The sequence below is a fragment of the Micropterus salmoides genome, unplaced genomic scaffold (genome assembly GCF_014851395.1).
Source record: "Micropterus salmoides isolate LMB-PRFRI ecotype aquatic unplaced genomic scaffold, ASM1485139v1 Ms_hic_scaffold_7, whole genome shotgun sequence".
NCBI classification, from domain to species: Eukaryota; Metazoa; Chordata; class Actinopteri; order Centrarchiformes; family Centrarchidae; genus Micropterus; species Micropterus salmoides.
In genome coordinates, this window is record NW_024044459.1 from 18,546,169 (window position 1) to 18,573,089 (window position 26,921).

The following is a 26,921-nucleotide window of genomic DNA, read 5'->3' on the forward strand; positions in this document are numbered from 1 at the left end:
AAGATGCTAGTCTGTTTTTCTCTCAACTCACTGTGATTGCATTCCCTCGTTGAAATTTTTAGTTGTTGCAAGTTTGATTTGTAATTGCAGTCCAAACATTGTCAAGAGCAGTGGTTCCCAACATGTGGGTGGGGACCCCAGAAAAGGGTCTCAGAATAAAGGCCTTTTCAGACGGGCAACACTCCGCCTGCGTACTTGCTTAGATCTGCATGGTCGCACTGCGCTCTGTGGGTTGTTGCAATGATTATTTGTGATGAAATTGTGGGAAAATTGCAAAGGTAGATGTGATATTTTTTTTTTTACGTATATGTTTTGTGATGGCAAAGTGTTTGTCAATAGATCATTTCCTTTTATGTTCGACCAGAATACCCCTGGGATATGTGCATACAACCGCCATCTTTGCCTTTTTGGGCTTTCTCCATAGAATTCTAATCAGGATTCTTTAAGTAGCGTGTCTCTTTAAATGCAATTGTCTCTGATTCCCATCTTTAAACAGAAGTACTTTAAAAACTGAAACGGCTTTCTTTTCAAAACCTTCTAGAAAAATCACACTTTGCTATGCTGACTGTTGTGGCAGGTGTTATTGAGGAAGTGCAAGTTCTCTAAATCAGTAGTTAAATCTGTTCTTTGAAGGATGTTTATGTCTCTATCTCTAGAAGAGATAAGAGCATCCTGTTCCTACTAATGGGAATGAAATAAATTTGCCCTATGTGCCCAACTAAATTTCAGTGTGCCAAATGTGGTAAGACATTTCTTAAAATCAAAATACCAAATTCTGCTGCAAAAAAAGTGATCAAGACCTTCATAAAGGCAAACATTGAAAGGCCGACAATATATAATAATAATAATAACTAGAACTGCAAGCAGTTACAAGCGGGGTCCAAGCCTCCCGGCGCAAGCCGCCCCCCCCGGCCTCGCGAAGGGCGCGCGAGTCGGCCCGTGCGCCCTGCCGTCGTGCCGCATAAGGTCCCCACGTTTGGTGTTTATGGGCCATTCCAAACAGAGGCAAAACGTCTTGCCTTTCAAAATGCCATAGGAATGAATGGGATTTAGGGAGAGATTTCAGCTTTGATTTTAGCACCACCTGTAAGCGGAATTGCACCAAATTCATCAGAGTCATCAGGGGCTCATGGGGAACAATTGCCCGAAATTTGGTATCATTCGGACTTGTGGTTATGGAGATATGAAATGCATGTAAATCAATGGGATTTTTTTTCAATAGCGCCAACTAGGGGCTAACTGTACCAAATTTTGCACAGCCCCACAGGGGGGCATGCCACACAAGGTCCTCAAGTTTTGTGTTGATCGTCCTAACCTATTAAAATATGTTTTCCAGTTTTCGCGATTTAGGGAAACGAAAACGTCATCGCACAGAGGCGTGTCCTATACCATTGGAATCAGGAGCATCCCCGAAATACGTAGACATAATGTTTATGAATGTGCGATGTATTGGCGTGTAGTTATGAGGCAAAATGTCCTTTGGTTCAAAATCCCATTGAAATGAAAGGTGTATTTGAGCTTCGATTATAGCGCCACCTTTTGGCCGAATTGCACAAAATTCTTCAGGTGTCATCAGGGCCCCATGGGGAATAACTGGCCCAAATTTGGTATGAATAGGACTTGTGGTTATGGAGATATAAAATGCATGTAAGTCAATGGGATTTTTTTTTTTACATCTTTAATCTGCAATAACAGCGCCGCCTATGGGAATATTTTAGTGCACTTTGGTGCCTGTAGTAAGGAGACCATGCTGAACAATTCGGCTGTGGTTTCATGTCAATGTGAGTTGTGGTTATACAGGAACAATTTTCTTGGATTAAATAGTGCCACCTAGGGGAGAGTTGCACCAGATTTTGCACCAAATTTGGTGTTGATCGGCCTTTCCAAAGGGAAGATATGACATAATTTCCTGTTGATAGTGTTTTTAGCAAACGTTTGCTAGCATATAATTGCGACATTTTTAGTCGGATCAAAATTTCCTCTACAAACTTTCATGAGCTTGGTCCAGAGATTATCCATGCCAAGTTTGGTGTCGATCGGACTTGCAGCTTCGGAGGAGTTATTTAAAATAGATTTTCTAGTTTTCGCGATGTAGCGAAAAAAAGTTTAGTCGGAAATGGGCGTGGCCTATACCACGAGATTCAGCTCGATCCCCCGAACGCGTTGATATCCCCCTTCATGAGCAGGAGTTGCAAGCCCAAACGCGTTGACCTTGCTGATAGCACCCCCTAGAGATAGAAGTGTGCGGATTTTTGCGCCTGAGGTAGTGTTGAGGCTGCGAACCTACCTTGTGAGTTTCGTGTCCCTAGCAGTTACCGTCTAGGCCGGACTATCAGTTTTATGCACGGAAGAAAAAAGTAATAATAAATATCTGAGCGATTACAATAGGGTTCTGCGTACTGGGAACTGCGATGCCTTGCAATTAATAAATAATATATTCAATATAAATTCAACTCTGCCCTGTGTAGCTTTAAATAGATCACTATACTGCATCAACTGACATCCATCCATCGTCAACCGCTTATCCTGCGTACAGGGTCACAGGTGGGCTGGAGCCAATCCCAGCTGACCACGGGCGCATGGCAGGGTATGCCCTGGACAGGTTGCCAGTCCATCACAGGGCCACACATAGATGAAAAACCACTCACGTTCACACTCACTAATCAACCTAGTCCGCGTTTTTGGATGGTGGGAGGAAGCCAGGGTTTGAACTAACGACCTTCTTGCTGTGAGGCGACAGTGCTAACCACTGCACCACCGTGCCACCCCATCAACTGACAAATAAAAGGTTGAATGAATTCATGTTTGTCAATGTAATAAACATTAATGCTGTCTTCTTGCATGTTTTAACCTAACTGGTCGACCATTTAACTATCCAAATAATTAGGCAATCTGTCAAAACCTGGCACCTACGCTTCCCACAATGCAACTCGACCATCGACAGTTTGGTCATAATTTTGTTTGTTTTGCTAGTACCGCCTAATGAAGCCTTAAGCCGCTAGCCTCAAGCAGAGATGAGGAGCGGGCTACAGACTGTTAGGCTTTTTTCACTGTCAAACTTTTGATTTTCAGGCCCAGGTGATGTGGATTTTCAATTTGTCAGATTTAGCACAGCTTGCACTGGAGCCTCAAAAGGCTTTATACAATCTTTTTTTTTTTTTTTTTTTACATATGTTTTAGTTCTCCCCAAGTCCTGTAAACGGAGGTTTATAATCCTGCAGTATACAAACTTAAAAAATTTATAAATTAAAGGATGCAAAATGAATGATTCTCATCAACTTTTAGTGATCAGAAACAGCACAAGTACAGTAGCAAGACCAGCGGCTTTATGGGGGGGATGTAATTGGACAACAGACATTTGTTAATAAAAGGTATGAATCTTTTTGTCATCTCTTAGTCCAGCCAAAATTAACTGACCTACTGGTGTGAAAGGGCCATTCAACACTCCTTCATGTCAGTATCTTAAACAGTCAGTACTTATTATTGCACCCTCTATGTTACAAAAAAGCCACAAGCATTGCTGCACCAAGTATTTTCCATTTAAAGAAAAGGAAAAACATGGCCTATAAGAAACCTCTGCACTGGTCACTGACCTTGGCTCGACTCATTTAGGCCAGAACAGGATTGACTCATGGCCAAAGTCAGATGTCAGTGACACAAATGCATGCTTCATTTACACTAAATCACTCTATCACAAAGAGCACCTCAGCGAGAGCCTTGTTAGTTGTGAGGTGAGAACACGTAAGGTGTAGACTTGAGTAAGGATTGGATTTGTGTGTAATTGGATAGGGAGGAGGAACAAGACAGAGAGACGGCAACAGTGGTGTTGACACCTGCAACCCTTTCCTCAGGATCATATGGCCGAGTGGAAGCACACTTGTGCGCCCACACGCTCGCGCCTTTGAAAGCATAGTGTTGTAAAACAGCTGGGAAGAGTGGTGATGCTCTACATATGCGCAGTGACACCAATCAGAGACATATTGTAGGAGAAGAAGAGGTGACACCATGCAGATAAAGTGTTATATGTGGAATGTTGCAGATCAGCAGTCTGTCAGAGATGCGGTTTTATTTGAACTGTCATGTCAAGTGAGCCGAACACACAGCCTGTCCCATCTGGACCCGGCCTCCTTTAGTGTTTGACCGCTCCTAGCATCTGTTTATAAACATACAGCAGATTTTAGCTTACATTAAGGGTGGATATTTATAGATGTTTCTCCTTTTCAAGACACAGACTACCAATTCTCACACCCCAATCCCTTGTTTCCCTCCTATCAAGCCACTCCACAACCTCTGCCCCCTTACATGATGAACCAATGCATTGTACAGAGATCCAAATACAAAAAACAAAACAAAAACAGACTCAAAAACTGCTAACAAACATTATCCATACCTCTCAAACCCCATCCAGCTACCCAGGAATCGCCTGACCATTGTAGACCTAACCAGCAGCATTCAGACACAAAGAAATTAGATAATCATGCCAGTTTCCTCAAAGTATACCTCCTTTTTTTTTTTTTTCTCTCTTCCTGCCTTCCGGTTAAATGTTTGTCTAGATTTTATTTGGGGGACGCCGTTCAGGACAATCTAGGACATCTTACATACAGTAAAAAAGGTACAATTAAGATAAACTAAAATAAGAGGACAAAACTATTTTTTGTTGTGGATAAAAAGTCTAAAGACTGTAGGCTTCACGGAAAAGATGTGTTTTGAGGAGTTCTCTGAAAGACGTGACTGAGTCTGCCTGTCGAATATGAGGGAGGAGTGTGTTCCAAAGCCTGGGTGCCGAGCAGCTAAAGGCTCTGGCTCCCATGGTGGAGAGGCGGAATGGAGGGGTGACAAGGAGACCAGCAGTGGAGGAGCGGAGGGAGCATGAGGGGGCATAAAGAGAGCAGGAGGGGTTGTGGAGGGCCTTTAAATGTAGGGTGAGTAGGATTAAACTTAATCCTGTATTGCACAGGGAGACAGTGAAGTTTGATAAGAGTAGGTGTGATATGTGCCGATGATTTGGTAAAGCTCAGGATCCTTGCTGCAGAGTTCTGAACAAGTTGGAGTCGATTGATGAGTTTGGTGGAGAGATACCAGTGAGGAGAGTGTTGCAGTAGTCTAGACGGGAAGTGACAAAGGCACTAATAGTTTGGATATTTACTTAATAATGACTTAAATTATTATTTGATCATTGAAAGTGCCAGTGACAAATTTTCTGGTTATCGACTAATTGTTTCAGCACTAATTTTATCAGATCGCTCAGTTCTGCAGAGCACGGCTGTCAGGGGACCCCGGGGTGGTCTGGTAATGAGCTGCCATTAGCACCTAATCAGACCATTATCCTGTCTGCAGCCTGCCTCCTGCACATGCTCCGTTTGTTTTTACCTTTCAGTGTCTATAGACAGGAATTGGGGAAATTGCGTGTGTGTGTGCTCACGTTTGAGTGCTGCACATGTGTTTCAGCGGGTACAGGTCTGTGTGTCTCTGTTTGAAGCATGTGGGACTCACTCTGCATGTCTCTCTCAGAGGCAGGTATTACTAGTGAAGTGTGACCTTTCTTAGGCCGAGCGGTTAGCGGGCCAATCCTGGAGCCAGCCTGAGTCAATGCAGCCGCATGTCTGCTGCAATGATATAAGATACAGGCCTGCTACACCATGAGAGCTCATAGAAGATTTACCTTTACTGTCATCATCAGATTTAATGAATATAAAAGCTAAAATGTTTGGGATATTTAATCCCACGTAAGTTATTGTGTTTCAAAAGTTTTTCACATTGTCAAAACGGTTTTCTACTATGTGGGAAAGAGAGACAGGAGATCAAGGAAAAATCTTGTAGAAGAACGGTTTTCATCCCTCCAACAGAGTTCCTCAGACTTGTGAAGGCTCCTGGTAGGTGTAGGTGGTAGGTTTTTACTTTATTTTGTCACCCATCTGTATTTTAGTGGTATTTTATGGTAATGTCTCCTCACTAATCCCATTTACATGTAATTGGGTTGTTAAAGTAATCAGGAAAAGGAAATGCATTTGTTTTAGTGAGGAGCTCTCAGCAGCTGTCCTGAGAGTGAAGCGCTGAGAGGAAACATGTTTGTGCAGGAATTTGAAAGGGAGGCGGAGTGAGTGCATGCGCCACCCTCTTTTTGTGATTTTCATGTCTTGACCTCATTGCCAGAGTTCAGTCAACCTTTGGGAGGCTCCCAGGCCTGACAGTGATTAAGGAATAGCAGTATGAGGTGAAGTGCCTTTATTTTGGTCAATCTCTCTCCAGAGCCCGAAAAGCTGGCTGTGGTGTTTACAGTGAAAGGCAGGAAAGTGGAGAGTTCTACTGCAGTTTGACTAAGACGAAAAAAATGTCCTCATGCATTAGTTCAGCACACTGCAGGATACATAGACAGTTGACTAATACTGGGCCAAAGTACAGTAGATGTAGATGCCCTGCTCTTTGTTTTTCAGTTTCAACTTTTGCTTAGTTGTGGTAACACAGATGGTGTTACATAATATGCATCATTTGTTATGATACCTACCATTTGGTACATGTATTACTTTATCCCCCTCTTTTTTGGTTGTTCTCTTAGTTTTTTTTCTTTTATACATTTCTCTTTTGTAAAATACTTTTTTTGTTTGATTAATATTCACTGAAGTCAAAGGACTAACTAAATAATTTAGTAGGGTATTATCAAGATCCCAATTACTACTAGGAATATAAATCATATAGTTGTGGTAAGGTGTGTGTATATATACATACTTATGTTTAAGGGCTTAAAAAAACTTTTTTAAATCTGAAGAGCTGTTAAAGTGAGAATGCTGAGGGAACGATAGATTTTTAGCTGTGTCTGGGGATGGTAGGGTCGATTGGTCCACCACAGAAATTTCTCAACAACTATTGGAGGGATTGCCATGAAATTTAGTACAGACATTCAGGGTGCCCTGAGGATGTATCCTAATGACTTTGCTGACTGTTCCTGCAGTGCTACCAGCAGGTCAAATTTTCCTGAATATTGTGGCTGCCTACACTAATACGAACCCACATCTACTTGTGATCACACATCACAGACCCATGACATATAATCTTAACATTGTCTCATTATCTCCTGCCCAAGTAATTATCGGCTGACCCCTAAGATTCAGTTTATACCATTTGTGGGATCTTGACGATGATCCTTTCTGACTTTGATGATCCCCTGACTTTATCTTTAGCTCCACTAGCAGGTTGACATTTGTGGTTGAGTGGAATGTCTCGACAACTATTGGATGAATTACCACGAAACTGATGAGATGAATTATAATCACTTTATTGATGTCAAAAATCTAAATATTTTGGGCTATGACCAAATACACACAATACTAATGATATTCCCATCAGCCTCAGCTGCACTTTGTGTTTAGTTCTAATGAGAAATTATTACCTTATGGCGTCACCTTGTTTATGAGATTTTCTGTTTCATTATTGTGTTTTCTCAGACTTTGGCTCATTGATTTTCAAATGTGATCATTATTCTACCAACATGACCTCTCTTACACCTGGTAATAAAATGTGGTCTTCATCTAAACAGATAATGACAAATACAAACAGCAATATCTTAACATTTACTTGAGATTTTATACGGTTTTCTTGTCTGCTTTCTGTGGGCACTCTGATCAGATCTCAGTTCACAGGCACTATGCGAAGCTGGTGAGTAGGTGGGAAAGTGGTAGTTTTATTGTCAGTAAAACCAAACATGGCAGGTGGAGGGTCAGAACAAGTGCCATTACTGTACAGCTCGTACTTACTTTTCTTACTTTTACCTACCAGCAAAACGTCTTCCACGACCGCCTGAAACAACAGAAGTGACAAGCTTCTCTGGCAGGCCGCTACACAGCAGTCACTGCAGTGATGACATTGCTGCCTGCAGCTATGCTGTTGTCTTCGCTTCAGCTGGATATTTTTTTACTAATGTCAACACAATGCACAGATTGCATTCACACCTGGCTGAGCCTCTTTATGTAGGTTTCCTGAACAATCTGATGGTAGACCAAAGAGCTGCCAGAGACCCTGTGTACTAGGTTTTTCTCAATGTTAACACTTCACTCTCTCCTTCTTTTTCGTAGGTGAAAGCCCTCACACTGTTTGTGACCCATTACCCTCCTCTGTGCGAGTTGGAGCGGGTGTATCCTGAACATGTGTCTAACTACCACATGGCTTTCCTACTCAATGAACCTGACATCGCCACTGACACTAATGGTATGTGCGCGTGCATTTTTGTGCACATATGAATATGCATTCACTGTTTTTTGGGGTGTATATTATGAATTTGACTGTTGCCAATCTTATTAACAGTCTTACTTTGGACATTTCTAAATCACTATTACTCTGCACTTTGTGTATATGCCGGCAGATGGAGAGGTTCAGCCAGAATTCATCACCTTCCTCTACCAGTTAACTGAAGGAGCTGCAGCGCGGAGCTATGGCCTGAATGTCGCCCGATTGGCAGACATTCCAGACCCTATACTACACACTGCTGCACGCAAAGCCCGAGAGCTGGAGCGCATAGTCAACGCCAGGAGGTACTACGAACACACCCTGACCTTTTCTTAAAGGGGCACTCCACTCACTTTATACTGTGAAGCAGGATTTTACTACTCTGAAAAGTTATCATGTAGGCAATTATTTTATGGTCATGTTCAACTTGCTAGCGCTCCCGTACATTGGCATCCTCGCAATGGACTGGCCTCATTCAGATGAATGAGGGGGCTTTGCTTTTTAACTCTGGGCTGAAGATGGTCTGAATGCAACCTACCACATAAATACTGTCAAGTTATTGGAAATGTAGGATCCGGTGTTTTGGGGGGAAAAGGGCAGGATATCTCAGCTGCTTTTACTTTTACTTACTACTAAATTGCTGCAGTATCTCACTAAACCGTCTCATAAATCACAAAATGTCCTGTTCCTGTGTTTTTGGAGTTTCTTGAATACTGTTAAGCACAAATCGAGCTTGTAGCTGAAAAAAAAAAATTTGTGTCATGAAGAAATGAAACTCAAAATAGCTCCACTGACACTAAATTGAGTGTATATTTAAGCTTTATCACTCAAATAAACTTGATTAATTCTTGTGCTCATACATCTGAACCAGAAAATGTACCAAGGAGTTTCACAGAGGAGAGAGAGACTTACAAGCAGCTTTATGATGGATAGTTTTCCTGTTTTTTTTCAGACCTTCAGCAACTTCATTTGTAAAAAGCGACTAGCGACAAATCAAGTGTGTAATTCATAAAGTGAGAAATATGTAAAACTCTACAATATTGTTGATTAGTTTATTCCCCTGCATACTACTCAGAGTAAACTAAGCAGCACAGTGACTCCTCTCCTCTCACACAGTGCGCACACAGGCAGGATTTACAGTGAATTACTATGGTTATGGGCAGGGTGCGATTTGCTTGGGGGGGATTTCCCCCTTTCTGGATTATATATCCCTGCCTCTGCTGCATAATATTTATCCAAAATAAACAAAATTTAAAGTAAAGCCCTCCAGTAAAGTAAATTACATGTGTCCATTTACTTTTAATGTACTTGCCTTTGTAAAGAGAGAAACTGACAATATGAAGTCGCTAACCTGCCTTTCAGCTCGCTCTGGTCTGTTTCAGTGGATTTACCATAAAGGCTTAAATACGTGTGCACTCCAAATGTAGGTGCGGCTAGCTTAATCGCCTTCTCAGAAACGAGAGATAGAAACACTCAAAGCGGTTCAGACAGTTTGTTGCCTTTTCTAAGAAGTCAGCCACAGATGGAGTGGATGTGCTAGGAGTCAATTCAGCAGAACAGCGTCTGCAAACGGCGATTCTTGCGTCTTTCTCAGACACTTTAAAATGCTTCCACACTGCTGACATGTCAACGTAATTGTTCGCTAAAACTTATTCAGTCTTTTGACTTATTAGGCCGAACATCGAAAGTGTTTTTTTTTTGCTATTTTCGGCCGATTAATTTCGGTGGCCGAACATTCGGTGCATCCCTATTTTAAAATGCGCTACTTTGGCTCTGATGTGGCTGCCTGTCTCTGTAGGTAATCACCTCTCTGTAGTCTTGCTCAATGTCCCGCCCACGGCACTGTCTGGTTGGTTACACGTTGCGAATAGCCTATCAGCACTCATGAGACATTTGCTTCGGTGAGCAGTGGAGCTGCGCATCGAAGAGAAGGCTGACAATATTACTGAAGCTGCGAAACAAATCTCTGTCTGATGATCTGTTTCTATGATGACAAGCAGCCCAGTGTCCCTGATACACCAGTCAACATGCCCGAAGTCACAGCTTCGGGGTTTCACTGAATGACACTCTCGAACGTGACGACTTTTAAATCAGTCGCTCTCCCTCCCCTTACCCTCTCACTGCACCTGAGAGTTTAACACATCATTTGTCCTTTTTGCATTTTCATTGCAACTCTGCATTGCTATGTAACGTAACATAGGTTATTTATTTTTTTAATAATAAACAGTGGGAGAAAACTTTTTTTAAACTTTGCAATCAATCCACAGGTCACCCGTATTTTCATGAAGGAAAAAAAGAACAGTAATGAGATTATTTTAGATTAGTTTAGTGTCAACCTCAATTTGTGGTGCAGTTTTCCATTAACAAACAAGATAGATTTGAATAAGTTCTTTGTTTGAAGTTCCTATTTTAAATTGACATTCCTAACGTGGTTATTAAATAAATGACAATTTTAATTAAAATGAATGTTCTGGAATTGTTGATTAAAACGGAGATGCTTAACAGCTGTTGTCAACCTTTTGTCCTGGGAATATTTTCTCCCAGAGGGTCCAAGTTTTCCCTTGGCTAATTTACCTTTTCCAAATATTAAGAGGAATGCACAAGCGCACACTAATAGGGATGGAAAGAGAAAATATATGTTTTTTTTAATGCTGATATAGACAAGTTTTTCTATTAGGATGAACCACACACTGCCAGGCAGAGGTGTTCTGGTTGCGATTGAGTTAGGAAGCAGAAATACGGAGAATTCTTAGTCTTTTGCTGTTGAAGCGTCAGCATATTGCACTTTCTCCACATTCTTCTGTCGCTGTAAATTTACACATGGCATCTCCTCGCTGTGTAACAGACAGCCTGCTGGGAGTTGAGCGTTGCTTAGTCTCTTCCTAAGTAATCCTCACTATATGAAATATCTGTCAGCGCGCGTACACACACACACACACACACACACATTATATGTGCTACCTCTCCATCAATGTAATCCTCCCTATATGAGATGTTTGTCGTTTGTTAGAGTGAAGCCATGCTGAGTACACAATAATCATACACACAGGAGTTGAGCTGCTTGTTGGAGGTTAAGAACAGGGATTTTATCATACTCTCACTCTGCTGTGTGTGTGAGTATAATGTATTTTGGCTCAAAACATGTGGACTTATGTAAGGAAATATATTAGTTTTATATACAATATTTTGTTTATGCAACATTTCCTTGTCTTTGTGTCTCTCTAGGAAGAATAAGAAACTTCTTTCAGATCTTTGGCGCATCTCGGACAAATCATCCCTTATGGAGTGGCTGCAGTCAAACTATTGACATCGCTGCAATGGTAGTCAACACCATCAGATCAGAACATGAAGAGGAGAGAACCCAGCTGTCAGTGAATGGCCATGCTCAAAGAACAATATACATGCTTTAGCCTTCAGGAGAATAAACATCTCTGGTGCTGGTTATCGTCATTGCCACCATAAACATCATCATCATCATCTGTACTGTAACCTAATTGTCATAACATCAATTAATACCAATTGATCAAGGTTTGACCCACCAGACTATATGTGACATCAGTGTGTATTGTGATAAAAAAACAAAACAAAAACTTCTTACACTTGTTCTCTGTCTGACCTTAAAAAGAGGAGCCTACTCCACAGATTTAGCATTGTGCTACTATAGCATTGTAATGGACAGGAAAAAGAGATCATAATTGATGCAGCGGAATCAGAGATCAGAGATCTTTTTTTATTCCACACATTCTTCTTTCTTGTCAATATGTGGCACCTACATTACCCACAATGCAATTCCAGTGTGTGAAGCTTGTAGAGGACTTATGCTACTAGCCTAAAGAAGAGATGAGGAGCAGGCTACAGAGGCCTGGTAAACGCACTTTCCAACGCCATATCCATATTTCTTTCATTTTCAAACTTGTGCTAACTTTAATTTATCAGACTTTGCACAGCTCACTCCAGATTAACAAAAGGCTTTATAGGCATAGGCTAGGCCTACATCTTTATATGTATTTATTTTGTACTAATACGGGATACTGTAATATAAACAGATGCGTCTAATTGGTGGAGTTCCCCTTTAAATAAGAACTTAGACATAGTTTCTTGTTGTGCAGAAAACATGAAGGAAACCGATTATGACATGAGGAGGCATTAAATTGTTGATTTACACGCGTTTTGTCAAAGTTGAACAGGCATTGTATTCATGTAGTCTTTATCCTGAATGTAGGCTTGTCCGTTAGGGTGTACTTTTTGCTACCCGTCGCTGTTAATAATGCAAATACAAATCATTTGCCACTGAGAAAATTTGCATCACATCTCTAGCTCTCTCTCATACCCTCAAACACACACACACCACTCATGCTCCGCCTTTAATTCTACCAACTCCAAGATCAGCGCGCATCACTGGAGAGAGAGAAAGATAGAGAGACCTAGTGGGAGTGAGTGTTTGTGTGCGAGGCAGAGAGTTAAACACTGTCAAAGCCGATTACAGTTTATCGGGTCTGTGATTCTGTCACTGTCTCTCCACTTGAGGGTTTTCCCCGTTGAGAACGACACGCCTCGATCTCGCTTTCTCCTGCTTGTTTTGTTGTTGTTTATTTATAGAAGCGCGCTTTTTTGCGAGCAGCATGGATTTATTCAAGTGCTTGTAAGACTCGGACATGTTTACCATGAGTTCCTCTGCAGAAGCGCTCCTGTCAGCGGGGCAACTTTTCCGTGCGCCACGGTTTCGCTGAACCAAGCGTCTCGGTGGGAAAGTTTACACGCAACCCCATGGGCTTGCAGTGAAAGCTCTGGTTGTCCCAATTTCTTCTCTCTACCACACCGTACGACAAAATGCAGAAGAGCGTCCGCTACAATGAAGGGCACGCGCTGTTTCTGTCGGCGGTCGCGCGTAAAGACGGGACTAAGCGCGGATACCTGAGCAAGAAGACGGCGGAGAACAGCCGATGGCACGAGAAGTTCTTCGCCCTTTACCAGAATGTACTGTTCTACTTCGAGAACGAGCAGAGCGCGCGACCTGCCGGGATTTACCTGTTGGAAGGATGCACCTGCGAGCGCGCGCCGGCGCCAAAGATGTCCAACACTGGGAAGGAATCGCTGGAGAAACAGGTGAGAGGTTTAAAAATAGCAAATAAAAAATGACCATATCAAAGACCGAAATGTCTGGAAGCTAATGTGTTATGTTTCCACAGAGATTTACATCGATTATTGCTTGTTTGACACATTTAAAAAAAAAAAAAAATCATATTAATGAAAACTAAAAGATTGAATTATTTCATCACACTCAAAGTGACGCCCATGCAAAACGAGCAAGTGGCTCACGCAGCATCATACTAAGGTGGCTGCAGCAGCTCAGCCACTCTGCCCTCTACACTTCCAACAAGCTCTGCAGTGTCCAGAGCAAATGCATCTTTCCAGAGCAGGTGACCCCCCCCCCCACCCCCACATGGGAGCAGGCTGGTTGGAAAGAGATGTTTCCCACAGCATGAATCTTTCAAATTCTAAACAACAGCAAAAGAAGAAGATCTGGTCCTTCCCTTTCAGTTGTCACATAAACATGTATTTCTCTTTTTTTACACTCTGCTAGTTGGAGCAGTATTTTTTTCTCTGAGGTCAAGACAGTTGCTGGCTGCAGCCACAAAATGTACTTGACTTGTAACCTGTTGCGTGTGAACCCAACACTTTATATGGATGAATCAAACAAGGCTGAAATTTCTTCGTAGTTCATGTTCAAGCCAAATTCATTTTGAGTCCCACAGTGGGAGGCCAGTATAGCAATGCAGCAACAAGGTGTTTTATTTAACCCCATGAATGCTGAATACATTTTCATTTTACACCATATGTATCACAAATTTGTATCAGTAATTTAATAAATGTACATCATCTTTACATTTAATGAAATATTAATTCCCAGAATGCCATGTCATTTAGGTACACACAATGCAGCATGGCATATGTATTGTCTTTAACCTTGTGATCCGAACTACAATTTTACATAAAGCTCTGTTCTGCTGCAGCTGCTGCAGACTTCTGCAGTGCTGAGAAAGGTTAGGGCTTTTTGCCTTTAAAGCAGTGCGATTCAGGGAAATGTTTTGGGCAAATCTGTTGGTGACTGTGTTCCTGGAAGTTGCCTCAGCATTGTTGCTCCAACAGTTATGTAGATCTTGTTGCTAGGAAACATTTTTACCATTTGCACATGCATTTCATTGAAAAAAAAATGGAACACACACATGTATTGGCCACAATTATATAATCAATCCTAGGGATATATCTATCAAAGAAGAATTCTTTGTTATAGTAAAAATAACATTTACTTCATGAAAGTAATGGCAGAGAATGAATTTCTGTTTCTGATCCCAGTTTTCTGCTGGCCTCAGGGACTGTGTGCATGTGTGTGTGCACAGGCATCATGCCCATTAAAATGAAGGGGGAGGGATACACTGGAGAGCATTGACTTTTTTCAGTTTGAGCTAGTATTAAGGAGACCGTAAGTGGATGCACACTTTTATCATATGAGAGGTGGGGAGAGGTCAACAGTAGCCACCAATCATCATCACTCAGAAAATATTTATCTCCACAGAGACTCATCTTCTTATACAGTAGATTTTCTGTCTCTTTAAATGTACAGTATGTATAAAAACAATCCATTCCAGATGTATGCAAATGGAGAAAAAGGCTTTAGGAACGCCAGGGCATGGTAGAGTGTGGTTTTAATCCAAGCCAAACATAAAGCAAGAAGATTATGTCTTTCTTTCTTTAATGTAGTTGATATTAATGATAATGAAAGGAGGACAAATATGTCTTTCTGAGGGCAAAATTGCATGTGGTTCCAACTGCTAATATTGGCACTGATGTAAGCATAAAAACCTCTCTCTTCTGATCGAGCTTGGCAATTATGATGTCTTATTTTATCCTCTCTTTCACACTCAATGTCTCACTCTCTCTATCTGTCTCACTCTCATACTACAGCTGTGATGCTTAATTAGAGTTATTTTCAATCTGCCCTCAGTTGAAACCTTGTGTGCTGCCATGTAACTCTGGTGGGGGTGGTGATAGGGCAGTGGATAAGACGTGCCTTTGGTGTGAGAGACCCGGGGTCAATTCCCCACAGCAACATATGTGTCCCTGAGCAAGACACTTAACCCGTAGTTGCTCCAGAGGTGTGTGACCTCTGACATGTATAGCTATTGTATGTCGCTTTGGATAAAAGCGTCAGCTAAATGAAAAAATGTAACTACATAGCCGTGCACACAGGAGGAATAAACCAAATAGCAATGACATTTTGTCTTGCATATGAGGCTGTGTGTGTGCTCGTGTGTTTAACATGATCAAGAAATGGTCAGTCTGAACTTGGATTTTATTCCTCATAATCTTTACATCAGTTGTTCTTGCTCTTCACTGTTTTTCTGTGCAGTTGAGTGAGTCTGCCAGCAACCTGCAGTATTACACCCCCACAGTGAGCCACAATGCAACCACACAAATAACACACAGCTACTGCCTCTCTGTTGTACTCTCAGATAGACACAAACCCTTCGAATAATTTGGAGAGCATTCACACTGGACTAAATGGTTTCCACAGCGACTGTGGATGTTGTCATGACCCGGCTCATGAGCCATGACAAAAAACAGGAGGTACACCATTTTTAAACTGGTGTTCATGATTATTCCTTAACATAGAACACCCCAAAACATACTACCAGAAAATTAAGATATGTCGGATTTCTAGCCAATTTGATTAAGAACAGTGACCACTTTAGAGAGATTTGAGAAAAGTTAAAGGATTGTGCTCGGTGTAGACCAGCACAGGCACACAGAACCCACATAAACATCAAAATGTTTTAGCACCCATATCAATGCTTATTTTTGTGTCATAGAAAAATCTAATGGATAGGAATTAAGTTTCTTTGAGAAGGAGCTCGCTGCTGTATCTAAACCCAGATCATCAACTTGCAAAAGTATAGCATACCCTTTCAAAAGCCTCTTACAAACAGGAGACCAAACAAAAGTTGTTTTCCCCTTCAGCAAATCAGTGAGTGGAACTACTTCCAGCTTCAGAAGTATCCCCCCAGAACCAGAAAACAAGTTCCAGCTTGAATTTTTTCTTGCACTGGACAAACTATACCCTGGCCCTTGCAAACTCACACTTGGTGAGGCTGACATTGAGATATGCCTCAGCCAAGTGGCTGAAGAGAGTCCAAATGTGCTCCAAATGAGAGCACCGTGTATCTAAATAGACCACCACATCATCTCAATAGACTGTGCATCCCTCCAAATCCCCTACAACCTTGGTCATAAGGCTCTGAAATGTTGCTGAGGCATTATGAAACCACTAAGGCATGACTCTGTAGAAGTACAAGCCATTTGGTATTATAAATGCAGAAAGTTTATGTGCCCGCTCCGACAATGGGACATGTAATTTGCACAGTGACTCAAGTTCTTTAGATATCCTTGCAACACAGGGCTATAAACCACACACACTCAGACGAGACAGGGCTTCAAGAAGCTATACTGAAAACCATTCACATAATTGATGAGATTTTAATGAGGTTCTGCTTCATATTATGGAGTCAATGGGCCATGCAGTGTAAGGCCAAACACCACATAATTCGGACTGAACCCAGTGCTCTTCTGTCTGCATCAACCAGGGCAAACCATCCTTCCAGTCACTCTCCATTTGAGTACAATAAACATGCAACAGCAACTTCGGTGTCTGCTGGACACGTTCCAATGCCCCCTGAATCTACACATCATTGCAGATGTGCAGAATCAGATCAAAGGCAGATGCTTTGTTGTGCTTGACATGAAGTTGCTTCAGCACTTGATAGAACTGATGGGAGGAGAAGTTTTAACCCTGATCAATTTGAATGCTTTTTTGAATACCAAAAATCCAAATGGACTGGGTAAGAGCCACACCACACCACAGACCTAACCGCGCGATGGGTATGCAGCCGGATAACGGGTACTTTGGTTTTAAACTGCGCCAGACTTAGAACGAGGTAGTGGACCTACACAATCAATTATTAGATGCTCAAAAGGCTCTCTGACAGCTGGAATAGGGAACAAAGGAGCAGGTCTTATAAGACGTTATACTCTGATTAGGTATGCCAGTGAGCCGTTGCATGTGACATGTTTTAATATATGCAGCACAGTGCTTGAAGTGGAAAAATCATAGGTGCCAGTACTCACCATCAGCTGTTGCCTATAATTTATTTATAGGTTGCACATTACTTGTCTAATGTCTGCCTACGATTGTTTATAGTGTTTGAAACATTTCAACAGCTTATTAGTTGAGATTCAACACTTCAACTGTTTCACAAATAAAAACATTTCCTGATATTACACCACTGTGGTCAAGGTTTAATTAGGGCAAATGTTAGTGTATTCATTATAATTTAAGATAATTGCATCCTATATAGCTTACTACTAGTATATTAATTCCAGTTGGATAATACAGCAGTTTAATTTTTGTGAGTTTTCATTCATTAAATCCCTTTACAAAAAAATGCTCTACATTGTGGTTAGTCTCTAATTTGTTAATGCTAAGTACTAACTTGTCAATAATCATAACAATTCATGTAGAGCAACAAGTTCAACATTTCAAGTTTACTGTAGCACATCAACCTTTTTTAATGTCCCGCCCCATCCAGGCGGTGATTGTTCTGTTCACAAACTTTATGCACCTGCTTGATGAAAAAGCTCCCAGTCTTTTTCCTACTCTGTTTCTGCACATGGAGAGACGTGAAAAGAGCACCAGGAGCTTGTAAGAAGTGCCGGGACTGCAAAAAAGTACGCCAAAAAGTAAGATGTAGAAATACCAGTACAGCGTACAGATGAGTACCAGCCCACTTCAAGCACTGATGCAGCAACATCTTGTTTCAAATGTGGTCAAAAGAAATGCTGCAGGACCTGACAGTAGGATGTCTATGAAGATTCTCAGTCATCCAGGTCATAGTTATAGATACTTTCCAGTATCTTCAACCAAGTCCAGTTGCCTTTGACTTTAACCTTTGTTGGATGACCTTACAGTAGGTTTTCCTGAAATACCAGTGTCCAGATTCATCATGAGGCAATTTCAACACAGACTCATTGAATTTAGATGGCAGCACAATTTGGATAATGGCATCCCCAATGAAACTGTCACAGTGAGGCACCCATTTTTTTTTACCTCCTCTGTGGGAAGAGACCTGTTTGAACATACAACTCCTTAGACACTCCACCTTTAACACGGAGCACCAGCACATAATATTAGCTGTCAGATCAAATTCAGGGTGTGTCTGCTCATTTGCCCTTTGCTCCATGTTTGAAAATGTTGGTGGGAATCCTCAGGGACCAACTCATAAGCCTTCAACAAAGCTGACTTGACAACAGAGTAAGAAGGTGGTTGGGGTGGATGGGGCCAGAAACAAGACTTTCAACCAGGAGGCCGGTGTTTCTTTCCTGTGTAAAACAAAAAGTTAACATGAAATACTTTTATTTAAGTTTGCGTAAATTGGGTAAGTTACACAAATAACGTTACTTAACTTTTGTGTTAACTGACGTGCGTAGTTATTTTAACCCAAACAATGATCTTTTCCTAACCCTAACCATGTACTTTTGGTGCCTAAATCTAACGCAATTGCAATGCTTCACAACTTTAACAATGTGGCATTTCAAAATGGCAATGTTTCCCAACTTTAACATTTTATTTTGAAAGTCTAACCGGACATGGCATATTTATTGTTGCTAACTTGACCAGATGCTGAATATTTATTGTTGTTAACCCTTGCTAACTTGACCGCGGAGCCCTAAATGTTGAAAAACAACTAAACGGGTAACCAGGGCGTTAAAAAGCGACGCCAAGGTGTCTTGACCTAGCGTCAATATGTGATGACGAGTCAGGAATGAGAATGTGTTTGATGAATAGGCCACCTCCGCTCTATCGGTCAATGCAGCATTAACGTGCAAGCAGACTCCGACTACTGTCTTGTGTCTTCCACATGCTCAAACAGAGAGAAAAATATCTCTGGATCCTTTTCATAAAATCTTGGCAACAAACGCAGGTTCAATATCAAAACTCCTCTGAAGGCTCAGGGTAAAACAAGAAACTTTTGAGCTCCACAGGACAGTCAGCTATCAACTTTCCACATTTGATTAAATCCAGCTGGTATTGCGGTAGACACAACTTTGCCTGTTCAGCTTGACAGCACCAAATGCCTTTTCTTTTCTATCTCTGCTTTTTGCTTCATTCATGTCATGCTGCAACTGTAACACAAGCATCTCTTTTTGCTGCTTAAATGTTAAACTACCTGTTGCCAAAAAAGGCAGAGGTCATGTTAGTTGGACAAGGGGGTTGCCCCTGGCCTTTTAACTGCTTATAAGAAATGTCAACTTCATAATGATTGTGCAGACTACACGACTTTCAGCGTCGGCAGATCGATGTGCTGTTCACAGACTACACATCTTGCCATCTTGTGACGGGAGTCTTGAAGTTGTTGTGGGGTTCACACTATGTGACTGATTGGTGACAGTGGGTCACACACTACATGAGCTGACAGTGGTTGTGTCACCCGACGCTGGTCTCCAAACTACGTTTTTTTCAAGAAAACACGTGAAATGTGAAACGGGAAATGACGCGAACCTACACACGAAACAGCTGTTCTTTGTTATAATAAAGATAGCCATAAAGAAAAAGAATATGGGTGAAAGAATTGATCAGCACACGCAGATAGCAGGGATTGTCTGAGCTACAGAGAGAGCTGGAGGTGAGTAAAAGTGTTTTGCAGAAAAAAAGCTGCCTGCTCTGCCAGCTGCCTGCTCTCATTGGCTGGATCTGGAAGTCGAGTTGGCTGACTCTTCCAGATATTTGGTATGCTACATATCTGGCAGACGTCGGCGATGTGGCAGTGATCTGTTGGGGAGCTGTTTTGATGCGTCGTTGTGTAGTTCACACATAACGACTGGCAACCACCTATCAACCACCAATTTACTCCCCATCACAGTGTGACGGTCGCCGAGCTCGCGAACTGGCAAATCGGTATAAAAATCGTGTAGTGTGAACTAGGCTTAAGTCCACAAAAAGATCCATACTAAGTAACTGCCTATCCCAATCTAACTAACATCACTCACCCCTAGTCTTTATGCAGTGACAGATACTTATGCACGGAATACTGATTGCACCGAAAAGGCAACCAGACCCGAGTCTATGGCTGTGCTGTCAAGCAATTGCTCCAACCATGTTTACCGCAACACTACCAGGAGAAAAACACTAATTAGGGATTTACAGGGAACAGGGGGTACTGGGGGAGTATTGGTTATGAGTGCTTGTTATGCCCCAAAAATATATATTCAAATAATTAAATTAATATAAACATGCAACAACTAGTTGACTATGGCTTGAACTATTGACTATTAGTCTACTAGGATAATCTTTTGTTTGGGGCACCCCTACATACAATAACGAAGATTACGATATGGTAACCCAAGTTCTATTAGCACAGGCGGAGCCCTCTACTGGACTCTATGGGTACTACCTCTCTTCCTATCACACGCACGTACTCACCCACTGAAATTTTGAATACTGTAAGTAGCCGACCAATTGGACGTCGCTACTGTACGTGCGTACCATATAAATAGCGGTGTCCTCACTGCTCAGCATCCAACCAACCCTTCAGCAGACGGCGGTGGAGCGGCAGGGCTCCATTGTAGAGGGCTCCGCCTGTGCTAATAGAACTAGGTTACCATATCGGAACCTTCATTCTATCTCACACAGGCTCCGCCCTCTACTGGACTCTATGGGTACAGTGGGTGGAGCCCGATGACTGTCCGCCCAGCCGCGACAAGCAACAGCTCACCTCACTGACACGATCGGCCCCAGGTCACCAGCCACAGGCCCTAGGCTGCCTCCATCCTAAGCGATGGGGCAGTGGGCCACCCTCAGAAAGGTCACGAGACCGCTAGGGGTTTGGCATGACCAGATGGATCTGATCCAGCCAGATCCAGCACCTGAACTGTCCTGACCCCTACAGGGGACATCACAGTCAGTGTAAGAATGTTTTCCCCGACAACCGGTAGTCTATGGTAGACACCAGTCTTCTTCCTCACAGATCCTGAGTCGCACCTGCGAGCACAGATCCTGAGAAGGAGCCCGACACATCCAAGAGGTAAAAACGCACAAATGGACATGGTGAAGACCACGATGCCGTTGTGCAAATCTCCTCGACGCTCACCCCGTTGAAGAGGGCCGTTGACACAGCCACACCTCGTGTGGAGTGAGCCCGGACCACCGAGGGTGGGTCTTTCCCCGCCTGCACGTAGGCCTGTGAGATACAATCACAAAGCCATCCAGCTAGGCGCTTCTTGGATAGAGCTTTACCGATCGCACCGTCACCAAAGCAAACAAGCAGTTGATCAGTGCGTCGAATGGGGGCCGTGCGCTTCATATAATGTGTCACCTCTGCGTACCACCCCACCGATCTGCGGCTGGGGGCTACCAGGATGACTGACAACCCTTCCTTTCTCACCCTCTCCAGCAGGGCCCCCCAGATGGAGTGGAGGGAAAGCATACAGCAGCCCTTTTGGCCATGGCGCGTGTGCAAACGACGTCTGGCAAACAGGTCCACCTGCGCCGTCCCGAAGCGAGACCAGATCTGCTGTATTATATCGGGGTGCAGTCTCCACTCGCTCTGTGGGGGACCGCCCCTCGACATGAGGTCGGCCCCCCTGTTCTCCGAGCCTGGGACGTGATGGGCCTTCAGAGACAGCAAGTGTGCTGCAGCCCATGTCCATAGGTCCTCTGCTAACGTCAACAGAGCTGCGGATCGGACTCTGCCCTGTCTGTTGATGTAGGCGACTGTCGTGCGGTTGTCTGTCCTCACCAGCACGTGCCTGCCCTGGACTAGGGCTTTGTGGTGCTGGAGGACCAGAAAAACCGCGTGGAGCTCCAGTTGGTTGATGTGTCGGCTCTCCCCAGGAGGCCACACACCATCCACTGCTCTCCCCAGGCAGGTCCCTCCCCATCCGGTCAGAGACACATCCGTGAACACCGACACGTATGAGGATATCCGGCCGAGCGGTACCCCCGCCCTCAGGCGATGTGGGGACCCCCAGAACTGCAGGTCCCTCTGTACTGACTGGGGGGGCGTCACCATGCATCGCTTGTGCCTCTTGAGGTTTAGATGCAGGCTGGTAAACCAGTGTTGTAGCCGCCGCATGTGTAGCAGGCCCAGGGTAACTACTGGATGGGCTGCTGCCATGAGTCCCAGCAGCTGCATTACTGCCAGCGCCGTCACAGCAGTTCTCAGCTGGAACTTGTGGACCGCTTGAAGAAGGGTCGTCTGTCTGAGTTCCGACAGATGAGCTCTCAGGCTGGCTGAGTTGAGCACAACCCCAAAATATATATATATAATACTCCACCTCCTGGCGGGGATAGGGGGAGCTCTTCTCCCAGTTGATTGCAAAGCCCAGGATGTTCAGATGCAAAATCAACTGAGCTGTGTGGAAAATTGCCCATTATTTAGAAAAAGACTCTCATGCCCTGATCGCACAATGGTAGCAGTGCGGCGTCTACGCACTTGCTGAATGTGCGTGGGGCCAGTGAGTAGCCGAAGGGGAGTCTGGTGTATTCGTACGCCACCCCCTGGAAGGCAAAATGCAGAAACTTCCTGTGTTTCCGGGCCACCTCAACATGAAAGTAGGCGTCTTTCAGGTCTATGGTCGTCAACCAATCGCCGGGCTGCACTAGCTCTAGCAGTTTCCTGAGTGTCAGCATGCGGAACGGTTTCCGTGCAATATGCTGGTTCAGGTAGCGGAGATCCAGGATGGGTCTGAAGCCTCCAGTCTTCTTGGGGACCAGGAATTACGTGGAGTAAAGACCCCTGTACGTGTCGTGGGTTGGAACGACAGAGATAGTTTCTGCAGGAGCTGTTGAATCTCTGTGGCCAGGAAGTCCACCTCCTCCTGAGAGGACAGGTTGGCTTCCTTGATACCCTGGAAAGACGGTGGGATACGGCAAAATTGTAGGGAGTAACCCCGCCTCAGTGTGCCGTCCATCCAGTCTGTTGGCTTGCAGCAACGTCTCCATTCCGTGTGGAAATGAGTCAGGGGACGCGCTGTTAGCTGAGGAGCGTTGTGGATGAAACGCTGGAAAGCTTCCTCGGCCCTCACCAGCGCCAAACCCTCCATAAATGGGAGTTTGGCCCAAGGGGGGCCGCAATCGAAAGGGCCGAACCGGCCGTGGTGACCTTGAACGCACCACGGCCGAAGTCTCGAAAAACCCGAGCAGATTGTGGTGTCCTGAACGCACCACGGCCGGTCGCTCCGTTGACGTCATTGCCTGCGACAGTGTTGTCGTAGCGTCTACGGTGACGCGTTCATTATCAGCAGAACTGTCGAGAGGAGAAGTGACGAGCCGGGGAGCTGTCCTCTCCACAGCTGTTGGCCACTGTGGGAGAGATAGTGTCCCCTCTGCTGCCAAACGGCGCACCGAGCCGCTCGCAGAGGCAACGAGCGATCTTCCCTGCTTTGCTATGACGGGAGAGACGTGGCTAGTGACAGCATCTCTCCGGCAATAGCGGGCTAGGCTGCTGCTACCACGGATACTCCGTGATGCGCTGCGACCTCTTGTTGGAGCAGTTTTCGGCAGCTTAGCGTGTATGTCTGTGTGGCATGAAAACACTGCCAGTGAGCTAGCAGCGCGCCCGAGCGGGTTCACGTAGGCGCGCTGGGAATGCAAGCTAGGATCAGATAGCTGCATTGTGCTGCTTCTACGGCAAGAGCGGCTCGTTTCTCGGCCGTCATGCCGCGGAAGTGGAGTGTGTCGCAGCTCAGGCGGTGTAGCAAGCACTGTGGATGCCCGGGCCGCACCACCGTCTCGTTCAGCCTTTGCCGGGAGAGCGGTGTGGGCCAAGGGGCAAGCCGTTAGCTTAGCGCCGGTGAATGCGCCGTGTTGAAGTGGCGTGTTCAGCACAACACTTTGCTGGGAAGGGGTTGGTGGGGAGGAATTAGCTCTTTGAGGAATGGCTGAGATACCGGCTGCTCTCCCTTCTCAGCCAGTCATTTCAGTGGCCGCTTCTTCCCCCAGCCGCAGGAAGGCTGGCGGAGGGGTCTAGGCTGCTCCTCTGGCCGCGATGTAGATCCCCTCGCCTGTGTGGGATCCCTGGGCGCCCCGTGTCTCGGGGAGGGCGCGGTGCATCCGTGGATCCGCCCTGAGTAGCCGGTGATGAAGACAGCGGCGATCTGGCTTGGCGGCGAGCACGACGTCTGAGGGTGGCATTACGACGGCGAGAACGTGGCGAGAACCTACTGTGGCCAGAGACATGACGCGCCCCACAGCGGTGGCCACACCCTGGACCAGGTTGTTCATCTGACCGATGGCTCGGGGCAGGAAATCCACCTTGTCCGATGGGGGGGGGGGCGATTGGGGACTCGGATGCTGCCGCGACGCCCAGCACACCCAGATTGTTGGCCGCTGCGGCCAGCTGTGCGCCCAGTTGGAATATTTTTTCAAAATACTCCAACGTCCCCCTGTCCTGCGCCAGCGGCGGGCGGGGCCTCCTTCCCGCTGACCGGCCAGCAGAGTGAGGAAGAAGGTGGGCAGCGAGGGCCTCTTCCAGCGGGGGCACGCACGGAACAGCTGTTTCAGTGTGGCCCTGCACGCGCAGGAAATCAATCAAACCCGTAAAGGGCGCCCTCGTCTGCTGCGGCTCTGCCCAGGATGCCTCGGCGCACTGCCAGATATCTGGGAGAGCCGGGGAGACGAAGGCGGGCTGAGCATGGCGAGTAGGCCCGTAGAACCCCTCCCGGAGCCGACTCACCGGCTTAGGCGGGATGGGGGGGGGCAGTGCTAGCCCGACGCGCCCCGCCGCTATAGCCATAACCGCGGGGAAGTCGTGACGGACTGAAGAGGAGTTAATTTGCTCTTTAGACACGGCCGAGATGGCCGCGGTAGAGGTGGCTGACGCAGATGACAGGCTGTCAGCATCATCGTCGATCAGCGGCGGCGGCAGGGACGGCAGGGAGCGTGAAGCCGAATGAGGCGGTAGATCGGGGGCCGGAGCATCCTCCTCGGCAGGGAGGGGATCCGGGCCGGCGTCTTCCTCACTCTCCTCGCAGATGAGGGAGAGCTCACACTGCCGGAAATGCTCTCAGCGCTGCTGACGCCGGATGAGAGGAATGGCTCGGCAGTCAACACACGGCGGCGGTTGGCGGATGCCATCACTGGCGTGGTCCCTGCCGAGGCATTCAAAGCAGGATCGATGAGTGTCTACCCCGGCGATCAGACCGGGGCACGACGGGCAAAGGCGAGCTTCAAGGAGCGGCGACTCCATCCGTGGAGGTGAAAGTCAGTGGGCGGTTCGCCGTCTGTCTGAAGAAAAAAGGATGCTGAGCAGTGAGGACACAGCTATTTATACGGTACGCACGTACAGTAGCGACGTCCAATTGGTTGGCTACTTAGAGTATTCAAAATTTCAGTGGGCGAGTACGTGCGTGTGATAGGAAGAGAGGTAGTACCCATAGAGTCCAGTAGAGGGCGGAGCCTGTGTGAGATAGAACCCAAAAACATACTACAGATATGAGATGTGTTAATCAATGTTATCAGTGTATCAGCAGATGGATGGAATGGTTGGCTGATGAATGGATGGTGTTGTAGGTTATGATATAAAACCACAAACAAAGCCAAACAAACAAGAACATGGTTCCAGACGAATGGAGAGAGAAAACCAATGGACTGGGAAAGACAGGTTTTAAGTACCTGTGGGGGACTGGCCAGGTGTTCCAAGTTACACTGATGAACTCTTCCTACCAGGGAACTACAAGGCAACGCAGAAAAACAAGGGGAAACAAACACACAGCAGGTCCTGCTAAAGGAGGTGGACTTTCACAATGTGCATTGCTGTGTGTGTGTGTAAAAGGCTTGTAGATTTAGCTGTATATAATTGTCAAACCATCCCTCCACGAAAATTGCCACTGTTATTGATTCCAGTGAGCAGCACAGTTCATCAGAGGCCATCAACCAGGGGAAATGGCCATTCAGTGCAGTGTGTTTCCAGATCACCACCTATATGTCAGATTTTGCTGAGCAACAAAGGCCAGGTGTTTCTTCTTGAACAGCTGTTTGCCACGTTATAGAAACAAACAAGCCAATCAATGCCTTTTTTTGCCTATAACAGTGGTTGGCAATAGGCGGCCGCGGGACAGAACCGGCCTGCCAACAATAATATCTGGCCCACGGCCAGATTGCTTTGATAGCAGAAAAATAAAACATAAATAAATTGATAGTGTCTCGTGCTTGCGTGGACTTTGTTGTGGTCCATGTAACGGCTTGAAAATAATTTTATTTTTTCCGACCGCTGGTCTACACGTTTGGAACATCATCTAATTATGCCAGAGCCAGGATCCAAACAAATAATGAATGAAATCAGTGCAGCTGCAGAAAAAAATTCAACTGTAATATCAGAAAGCTATTCATCAGAGGGGTTGCTTCAAAGGAAGGGTGCTTTGCTCCCAGCATCATATTTAAATTAAAGCCATATAAAGTCCAGCATTCAAATCCAGTCCATGTTACAAACCATATGTCACTTTGATAAATTCAAAGCAAATTGATCCCTGACACAGCCTCTGTGTCAAGTGAAAATATTGAACATGGGTTGAATTATCTACTGATTATGAATGAAGTGTTCAATCTCAGTAACAGACTCAATATGGTGACACTGAGGTGCAAAACATTT

At 44.9% G+C, this 26,921-nt stretch overlaps 2 protein-coding genes across 4 annotated transcripts in view; both read left to right on the forward strand.

Moving 5' to 3' along the window:
• msh3 (mutS homolog 3 (E. coli)) overlaps positions 1-11,814 on the forward strand; it is a 61,561-nt gene extending 49,747 nt beyond the window's left edge. For both annotated transcript variants that reach the window (XM_038703402.1, XM_038703403.1), the window contains exons 22-24: positions 8,070-8,202; positions 8,357-8,525; positions 11,446-11,814. In XM_038703402.1, coding sequence (XP_038559330.1) covers positions 8,070-8,202; positions 8,357-8,525; positions 11,446-11,527 — 384 coding nt within the window. In that variant the 3' untranslated portion in view covers positions 11,528-11,814. The remainder of the gene's footprint in view (positions 1-8,069; positions 8,203-8,356; positions 8,526-11,445) is intronic.
• An 811-nt stretch (positions 11,815-12,625) lies between these two features.
• Positions 12,626-26,921, forward strand: part of rasgrf2b (Ras protein-specific guanine nucleotide-releasing factor 2b) — a 61,752-nt gene continuing 47,456 nt past the window's right edge. For both annotated transcript variants that reach the window (XM_038703400.1, XM_038703401.1), the window contains exon 1: positions 12,626-13,326. In XM_038703400.1, coding sequence (XP_038559328.1) covers positions 13,051-13,326 — 276 coding nt within the window. In that variant the 5' untranslated portion in view covers positions 12,626-13,050. The remainder of the gene's footprint in view (positions 13,327-26,921) is intronic.